Here is a 9,730-nt window from a genome sequence, read left to right as displayed (position 1 = left end):
GCTGAATTGGGTGTGGGGTTAATAGGGTTTACGTACATAAGAGTTTTTTAAAAAGAATCTAAAACCGTATGGAATTTATGACAGACCATTCCTCTCCCACAGAGTCAACTACTGCATTGTAAGAGGTATCTACAGACAAAACTTTTAAGAAAGTTCTCCCTTAAGTTACTGGAAGCTTCCCATAATGGATCACTCCAGACATTATCCCTCCCAGGCCACTCACATGTAATACTGGGATTATTTTGTTTGCCTGGGAAACTTCTAACTTGTATCAACATTGCTTCTTCATGCTTTTTCTGCCAGTAAGGGCTAGTGATCAGACTAGCATAGTTTGCCATGCATTTTTTTTCTTTTTTCTTTTTTTTTTTTCAGTTGGGTGCTGCCAGTCAAATGCTTTTCACCCAAGTCAGGAACAGAAGGATTTGGTTTTAAGCAATGTTTACTTGGAGGTTTCTTCCAGGGGCTCAAAAATTACAACCATGGCATTGCTTTAATAATGAGTCACTGGGGGTTTAAAAATTATTCTCCAGGAGAACAGACAATGCACAGTAAAAACAAAGGGCTGTTTCCTGGGTAGCCCATCTCCACAAACCTTTCTGCGACTGAGAACACTGTGGCATTAAGCTGCTTGCTAGTATGCCAGGAAACTGCTTCACCATGCCAGGGGAAAAAAACCCAGACTGTCCATGGTGGTCAGCTGGAGGTCCCAAACCAGCCCTGGAGGCGGGGAGGATTGGTGCACCGCTGCAGTTCAGCTCTGCTTTACCTGCTGATTGTTGCCTAGACCGACAAGGTGGGAGTCAGGCTGCATCAGGCTCCAGAAAGACAGGTATCGGTCCCTCAGCCTGAAATTTTTATAAACCCTTGCTCAGTTGTGGTCTACTCCAGAAGCTGAACTCTATCCTAGATCCAGAGCAAGAGTAAAATCTGACCAGATCTCTTCCAGGCTTCAGATGTGTGATGCTTCTTACAGTCCTGCCCATGGAGGCAATGTATGGCACCTCTGCAGAAGCATTATGACACCTCAGTTCTCCAAGGTTTGCACAGCACTTTAGATAAACACATTTACACAGGCTTAGCAATAACTGTTCTACCCATCTCAATGCCAAACCTCATTCAGGATACAAGACACCACCACTCTCTCCTTGTTCAGAGAATTAATTTCCCTGAGCAAACTCCAAGAAAAGTCACAGGCCTCTAATACGAAAAAGGGAGCTGCTTCGAGCAGCACGGGTAATAAGGCATAGAATCACAGAAGGTTGGAAAAGACCTTTAAGATCATCAAGTCCAACCATAAACCTAATGCTGCCAAGGCCACCACGAAACCGTGTCCCCAAGCATGCACAAGTAAACCCACTTGCTCTTGTTATAGGTAAACACGATATTTTGCTTTTGTAAAAAGAAGCCCTGGTGGCAAATTAGATGGTACCCTTACACTGTGGAGCCTGGAACATATGTGGAAGAGAACCTGTGCTCGTGCCCAGTATTTACAGGGAGATCCTTCCTCACTCTGCATACGGGAGTATCATGCAGCTGCGGTTATTCTTGTAGCTCATCCTTAGAGACCTTTCCCATTTTTCAAAAAAAGGCCAGCATACCAGATGCTATATGAAAGGTTTAAAGTACTACAAGGCTGCTGTTTTATTTACTGTGCTGTGATACAATCCTAAATAACTACACTAAAGCTAGGCTGGCCAGATGCAGGAAGCCTGTTTCACCCAGCACTGCAGGACTGCCTGGCCCAGAGAGTGGTGGTGAATGGAGTTAAATCCAGTTGGCAGCCGTTCACCAGTGGTGTTCCACAGGGCTCAGTGTTGCGGCCACTCCTGTTTAATATATTTATTAATGATCTTAATGAGGATATTGACAGCACCCTCAGTAAGTTCGCAGGCAACACCAAGTTAGGTGGGAGTGTTGATCTGCTTGAGGGTAGGAGGGCTCTTCAGAGGGACCTGGACAGGCTGGATTGATGGGCCAAGGCCAACAGTATCAGCTTCAACAAGGCCAAGTGCCGGGTCCTGCACTTGGGTCACAACAACCCCATGCAGCGCTACAGGCTTGGGCAGGAGTGGCTGAAAAGCTGCCCGGCAGAAAAGGACCTGGGGGTGTTGGTGGACAGCTGGCTGAATATGAGCCAGCAGTGTGTCCAGGTGGTCAAGAAGGCCAACAGCATCCTGGCCTGTATCAGCAATAGCGTGGCCAGCAGGACTACAGAAGTGATTGTCCCACTATACTCAGCACTGGTGAGGCCCCACCTTGAGTACTGTGTTCAGTTTTGGGTACCACAGTATAGGAAAGACATTGAGGTGCTGGAGAGGGTCCAGAGAAGGGCCTGGTAGAGTTAGAAAACAGTTGGGCTTGATGATCTTAAAGGTCTTTTCCAGCCATAACAATTCTATGATTCTGTGACTTTTTTTTACCATGTATCTTGACACTTTCACTCTTTTCCAGATGTGACTAACCCGAAGCAGCGGTCAAGCAGGGTCACTCCTTTATTTGGGTGAAACAAACCCCTGCTCTGGGTGCTTCCAGCTGTTGTCAATGGAAATGAGAGGTTAAAACACAAAGTGCCTGATTCTGGGTATTCATGAGTACAGCCCGTCTACATGGGTGCCTGTGGACAGAAGACCTGAGCTGTCTGCAGGGCTGTGTTTAGCAGTGCACTCTACTTCAGGTGGCATTTATTTTCCAAATAAAAATGCATCAGAGGCTTTTATGTCTGCTCCTTTTTAGGCTTCTGAAAAAGTTATATGCAAGACAGAAAATAAGACTTTAGGAAACCTAGTAACACCCAGCAACACCCAAGGTTTTTTGATAACATGAAAGACAACTTTTTTTCTCCCAGTGACTCAAGTATATTTTTCTGCATGGAGGATTATTATCCAGTAACATGTTCTGAGTGATTTCATCACAAAACCCTCTACAAATGCTGATCTGGTCTGCACTGAGCACAGGAACATTTCCTATTGTACCTAAACTCCTCTTCCCTTCCAACACTTTTCATTTGGTTAAATGTGCCTCTGGACTGTTTGTTCCTAGTCAATTCAGAACAGAAGCAGCTCATCACTAAAACAAATCTTCAGTCATCATTTTGTAACAGTAATTAAGAGAATACCGACTCAGAACAGAAGCAGCTCATCACTAAAAGAAATCTTCAGAGAATACCGATGCTACTTGACAAAATGAAAATGTGGAGCTTTTGTTCTGACTCTTATGTCCCCAAGACATGACCTCACATGGGAAGCCAGGACATGTAGTTGCGCTGCTGCTTCTGTATGAGGAAGCGGCAGGTAGCTGGGTAGGTGAAGTAAGAAATGTGCCAAACCCAGTACTTTCAGAAGGAACTTTTGATTTTGGATATTCACCCATAAATATATTAGATGAATTTGCTGCTTCTGAATGGGATGCTCAGCCCTTTCAATGCATTGTTGAACTATTTTTTATGGTTTTGAATGTTTGATGGCAATTTAGTTTTGAAGACGGACTTCAGAAGGAAGGAGGTGCTGCAAAAGAAAAGTTCCCGTTCTCCCATTTCTGCAACAGGGATAGCAGCCCCATCTGGTACTTAGGAATTTATTTCCTAACAAATGTCACTGAGCTTCAGACCTCATAAGGATTCTTCTTTCTTTTACCTCTTCTCTTTTAAGAATGCCTGTGGTCACCCAAGTTTTAATAATCCTTCATTTCAAACCAGTAATTTTCCTTGTTTATGCGTTAAAGGAAATAGATGGTGTACCCACAAACTATCTAGCCCAACATTCTCAAAACATTGTTAACCACTTAATCCATGCAAAACAACTACCGGGGACCAGGTCTGGCTCTGGTGAAATGCATAATAAGTCTACTTCAAACTTTCAGTACTGCAAAACAAAGACAATTGAGCAGAAAGATTGTTCTGTTCTTGCTGAAGACCATGCTCTTCCAAAAGCAATTACTTTGGTCTTTTACATGCCAATGGCATGTCCCTAATCAAGAAAAAGAGCTGAATAAGCATGTGCTTTGCAAAATATCCAGTCCTGTGGTTCTTTAAATCCCTCTTCCTTAAATATAAGGAAAAAACCACTATTCTATTTCTTCTAAGATTAAAATGGATGTTAGGCTGCAATAGAGAACATTCCTAACTAAGGCAGTGACAAGACAGTTATCGTGCTTACGGCAGACACATGACACTGTAGTTTACCTTGTTTAACAAGGATAGAGAGTGAATAAACATACTGAAGCCAACAGAATTACTCTGAATTTATAGCAGTACTGTGGAGGGCAGAATTCAGCCCGTTCCCATGAACAGCAATGCTTGATGAGCAGAATGATGAGAAACAAGCTTCGCTGAATTTTACAGGTGAGAGAACTGAAGTAGAGATATGCTGCGCCTCTGCCACACCTTGCCCCAATCCACAGGGGAGCTGAAAAAAACTGCTTGCTATTTCCCAGTATGGCCTCTTAACCCCAAGAACCTACTGATGCCTGCTGACTGCTTTTAAAATAGATCAGTGCTTTTTGGAGGTGGAAAAGAAGAGGCATGTGAGGTAAATTTTAAATATTTATTTTATATCTGGATGAAGAATTGTATTAAAATATATTTCCTCCCATGATGCTCTCTTCTTTACCTCATGGGTAACTCTCAGCACTTGATGAGCTATTGCCATCAACTGCTGCTAATCTCAGCTGTCTGTCCTGTATCTATGAAAATCAGCTGTAGCTTACCCTGGGAGAAGTCCTGCTCTGGAGGATGCTGAGTGGTGGTGCATAAAATGGGAGTGTTATAAAGCTTAGCCATGGGAAAAATGAATCAAAATGTAAGTAAAGGAAAAAGACCATGATTGTTTTCTGTTGTAAAGTATTTCTGCTAATTTAATACACAACTCAGTTCTTGAAATTCTGTTCCTAAGCTTCTTAGGTAGATCTATAACAGCTACCTGAGCTCTCTTAGGCTTGTGAGGAGAATGAAATAGCCAAAGAAAACATGGGGAAATTATAAGAGAGAGACAATTAGGGGGGGAAGACCTAATTCCTACTATCTTGGACTTCTAGTCCTTTGGAAGTCAGTGGCAGGAGCCATTGAACGATGCTGGATCAGGCAGTGAGCTACCTCTCGGCCCTTCTTTCTGTTTTGCTGCATGTATTCAGGAAGCTAGGGGTGTCTCCTAAAATGTTTTTTCCTGGGAAAGGTCCTGTGGCTAAGTTCAACTGCAAGAAGGTTGTGTTAAAGAAAAGAGTCGTTAAGGTAATCTGGGTATTGAAAGAACCCGGTTAGCTGGCTAAAACGTTGTCCTTTTCACAGAAAGCACATAGTGTTTCCTCTCCTGTCTTTTGCAAGCTGCATCAAGATTTCCAGTGACTGATAATGAATTTCATGACAGTAATAATTATTGTATCACTCTGTATTGTCTGCTGTGAAAAAAGAGGAAAAATGTTTTTACAAAGCAGTAGCCTTGACTTACTTATTTGCTATATACGATGACATAGAACATGTTTCCCAGCTGTCAGTGAGTAAAGGTTGGGATTCCATTCTCACATGCGCTGAAGATACTTGCACCTATAAACATTTGTTTTTTGAAGTTGTTATCGGTCTTGAGATTATGAAATCATAACACTTTATTTTAGCCTAAATAATGTATGAATATTGAGCCACTATAAAATGCTCAAGTAGAGTATTTTCTGCCAAGACTGAACTGTTGGAGAGCTTTTGATCAAGGCTCACAAGCTGAAAGAGAGGGGAGGAAGCCTATAGAAATATTTCTTCTAATGCACCAGGCTTGTAGCTGCAACTGTGAGTTGCTCCTAGTGCTATGAGCCCAAATGTTTCTGCAAGGCAAGAAGATATTAACAGAAATTACTATATTTTTTCTCCTGGGCCAAGTGAATTATCAGCTTTACTGTGTGGTGGAAAGCAATGCAGTATCAAGACACATAGTGACATTGCCACTTGTCTTTGATTGGGTGTTCCCCAGTGAATTTTCTGAGAAGTGTAAGATTCAAGATGCGTGAAGATAAGGATACATGACAGATACAACCCTGATATAGAACTGGCTTATAGTTCTTGATGTTTTTTTTCCATCTTCAAAATACCTGCTTATTTTGTCCTATGCTTTACGTACGTCCATTTGTTGTCCAAGACCTATACCTATGAAGATCTGATTTTCTACTGTAACTGTATGTGCTCTCAGGGCTAAAGCGTGTCCAGATGTCACTGGCTCATGCATGGTGTGTTAAATTAAAAATGCTTAACTTTGCAGGCTTGGGGACTTAAACAGAAACTTTTAAATGTGGCTGTGAAGTGCCTCACCAGTAGGTGCCCAGTCTTAAAAAATGCCCCTGTGGTATTATAATGCCAATAACAACAAGTAATCAAAATTGGTGTTACACTTTTCTCCTTTTGAGATTGTATTATTTCAACCAGACTTACGCAAGTTTTGGGTTGAGTCTTGAAGATGTAGAACAGAAGTTGTGAAACGGATTTAAAATAAAAAATGTGAAATCACAAGCTGGCCTTGATTCAAACCCTCAGCTGCTGGTGATATGGGTATAGCCAGCTGCTTTGCAACTAGCCTAATCCTGACTTTTTAACTTCTAGTGTGACCCTTTGCATTAATCAGCACACAAAAGCAGGTTCATTATGCTATTTTTCAGATTTGTATTTTTCCTAAATCTAAAGTGCAGGTTTATTGTCTTTCCAAAAAACTTAAAAAAAAAAAAAATTTACTATGTGTGGAGTTACATAAATGATCTAAGCTCCACTTAGCATAAAGTGACCAGGCTGTATTAAGTGTAGTGAAATGGCGCTGACTTGTGTCAGCTGTAGCTTTGGATTATGGTGTTGAATTTTTGCTTGCTGCTCATGTTCATGATCACAAGCTAAATGCAGATACAAAGGTCTGTATCTCTACAGAACTTTCTGAATGAGCAGTACAAAGCACAAAAAAGCTCAACAATTTTGCCACTGACAAGATTTTACTGCCTTTTTTTTTCTTTTTTCTTTCTTTTAATGATGCTTTCGTGACCTGATCCTGCTCTTACTCACGTCAACTGTAGGGCTTTCTGCCAGTTGTGTTGTGACCAACATTTCTGCTTGGTGCTGGCTGGCCTTGAATTGCAAGGCTGACTGGGAAGGGGTATTTCCTAGCTTCTGGTGGAGTCATTCTTGCTTAACAAAATGTGAATTTAAAAAAAGTCAAACCGACACTTCTGAGGATGTCCCATTTTTTTGAGAGGAAGAGAACGAGAGACAAACATACCTTTTATTATCAAATTAATCAGCATTTTTAAGAGAAGTGTGAAAGAGGATACTTGTCCAATACTCTTGCTATGAGTTTTACCAGTGCCATCCCCATGACAATTACTCATTTTTAGACAGACAGTGGTATCACCATTTCTGCATGTGTTGGCCAACAGGGGTAATGAGCTGACGTGTTACAGTACTGGTGATAGAACAGGCATGCACTCTTAAATAAATATCTCTGGATGGATCTTGCAGAGAAACAAAATCCCCAAATTATTGTGTGATAAGTTCTTCTAGTGGAGAAATAAGTTTATCTGCTAAAGCATTCTCTGGAAACCTGTGATTAAATTTGAGCTGGAGTTTTGAGTAATGAGAAGCATGTGGCAAAACTCAGCACCTCAGTGGTTTGACAAACAGTTAAAGCAGCGTCTTACTTTGGCCATCCCAGTCTGTCTAGTCTTCCCATTTTAAAAAGGTTGTTGCATCAAGAACCATTTGGCAAACATGCACTTGTTTTCTATGCTGGTAAAACTATGACTGTCTTGTCTCTAAGACAGAAGCTGAAATTTAGGGCACGTTTAGAGGAGGAAAGGAATGAAGAAAAAGGATGAGAAGATGAGGTGCTGGGACGTGCAGGGCAGAGAGCGGTCTTACTGTTATGAATGACATGAAATCCTAAAGGCTCACAAACAATGAACTAGTTTGGTTCAGTCCAAACAACTTGTTTTAATTCTTCTAAGGAGCTTCATCTTATTTCTGTTTTTTCTTTCCTCCTAGATTGAATTTCTAGACAGAAAGTTGGAGGGGGAGGAAAGCAGCTTCATTTGGGAATTATTGAAGTAGGGTATTTCCATGACTTCTTGTTTCCCTTCAAATATTTTATTTCTTCCTTTAAGACATTTCTCGGAACAGATCCTTCCCTGTCACCAGTTTCAGTTTTGGTGAATTAGCATTTCACAGTGGGCAAAAAAACTGGTTGCGATGAGGCATTGCCCAAGGGTTTCAATTCCTCTAGAGCGCCCTCAGAGGTATGCATGGGCAGAAACAATGGAAGTGTCCCTAAATCATTTAGGTTGGGAACTATGTTGCTTCTGAGATAAGCAGGCAAAGAAAACCTTCCTTCAGGGAGATTCTCAATTTAATGTGATTTGTAGAGGTTCTCTGGCTCAAGCTATACTCTGGCTCCATTTCTGTACGGGTTTCTCACAGCAGCTGTACAGACAAGTGCTCCTATTAACTGGTGTTTAGATTAGCATAGCTTGCTCTGGCAAGTTTATGGAAGGTGTAGGCACCTTTTAAACAGATATTAACACCATCCTTAATTATCTGTTGTATCTATACGATAATTATACCAGACCTCAGTCAGGATTGATTGTGCATATAAAGTAGTTTTTATGATAAGATCCAATGGGAATATGTTAGTGTCTTTTAAGGATTAGGGATGGACTGTCTTATGGAAGGTTTCTGTCTCCTAAGAACTTAACTACATTAATTTCACTTTGATTCCATTCTATTGATCTGTTTTGGGAGAAAGCTAATTTAGATTAATTTTTTTAAAAAACTGATGCAATATTACCACTGCTATTTACAAAAGAAAAATGGAAATGTTTCATGCCAGACATGTGGAATGACGATATTCTGATGCTAATTAGTCTTCCTCCAAAACAAAACATCTACAAAAATCACTGAATGCCTGCAAAGCCTTTAGATTCAATACAACTATGTTTTCTGACCATCAGCAACCCATCTTCACCTATCCATTTCCTATCTCCAGAAACCACGCTTCCCCCTTATGATGAGATTCACTTTTTGAACAATCGGTTTTCCACTCATGTTTTTGTAAAATACTCCACTGCTGTGCTTGAGTTTTAGTACTTACAGGAAAATCTAGATTACCCAAACTTAGTGTTTTGTTAGTGTGTCATCAGATGTTAACCAAAGGTCCAGTTAGGTTTCTAACAACCATGAAAGAGCCCATAAGCTTCTATTTTTCTCTTTTATTATTATGCTATTTTTAGCTAAGGTTTGATCCTGCACTTGTGCCTCTGCAGGCAGATTTGTGTCCCAGGGGATCTCAGTTGCTGGATAAGATTGCAGGACTGGCCTTTTTTTCTGATACCACAGGGGAAAAAAATGGATGCTCCTGGTCTACAAATAGAACTGATTAAAAAGAGCCCTGTGCTTAGGGAGAAGCAGGGAGTAATGTTGAGCTCATATGTTTGCTCAGCCTAATAAAATGCAGTCTTTTTCTTAAAATACTTCTCTTCAAATTGCATCAGTGACTAAGTACTGCTTACTCTGACTTGTGGATGAGGGTTTCTTCACTCAGTGGTTTTCGTGGAGAACACTGAGGACAGATTAACTGCACAGGCAGTAAAATGGCTTTTCTCCTATTAATGTCACATGGAAAGTTACATGTGAAACTGCCGAGTCTAAGGAAAGCTCTGTGTGCTGTTTTCACCATTGAGTTTGCATTTAATTTGAGAGAACTTCATCCTTTAGAGCACACTT

The 9,730-nt window shown here is 40.9% G+C and overlaps 1 protein-coding gene across 2 annotated transcripts in view; it reads right to left on the bottom strand.

The window, feature by feature from the left end:
- The window catches only part of NEDD9 (neural precursor cell expressed, developmentally down-regulated 9), a 22,142-nt gene that overhangs the window by 6,906 nt on the left and 5,506 nt on the right, over positions 1-9,730 (bottom strand). The window contains exon 2 of one of the 2 annotated variants that reach the window (XM_009884185.1): positions 6,253-6,281. The exons of the other annotated variant lie outside the window; for it this stretch is intronic. Within the exon in view, the coding sequence (XP_009882487.1) occupies positions 6,253-6,281 (29 nt within the window). The remainder of the gene's footprint in view (positions 1-6,252; positions 6,282-9,730) is intronic. 2 annotated transcript variants of the gene reach the window in all.

Source organism: Charadrius vociferus, unplaced genomic scaffold, assembly GCF_000708025.1.
Source record: "Charadrius vociferus isolate BGI_N301 unplaced genomic scaffold, ASM70802v2 scaffold444, whole genome shotgun sequence".
Lineage (NCBI taxonomy): Eukaryota > Metazoa > Chordata > Aves > Charadriiformes > Charadriidae > Charadrius > Charadrius vociferus.
Note: the sequence above shows the minus strand (reverse complement) of the source record. Positions and strands in the feature narration are given on the sequence as shown.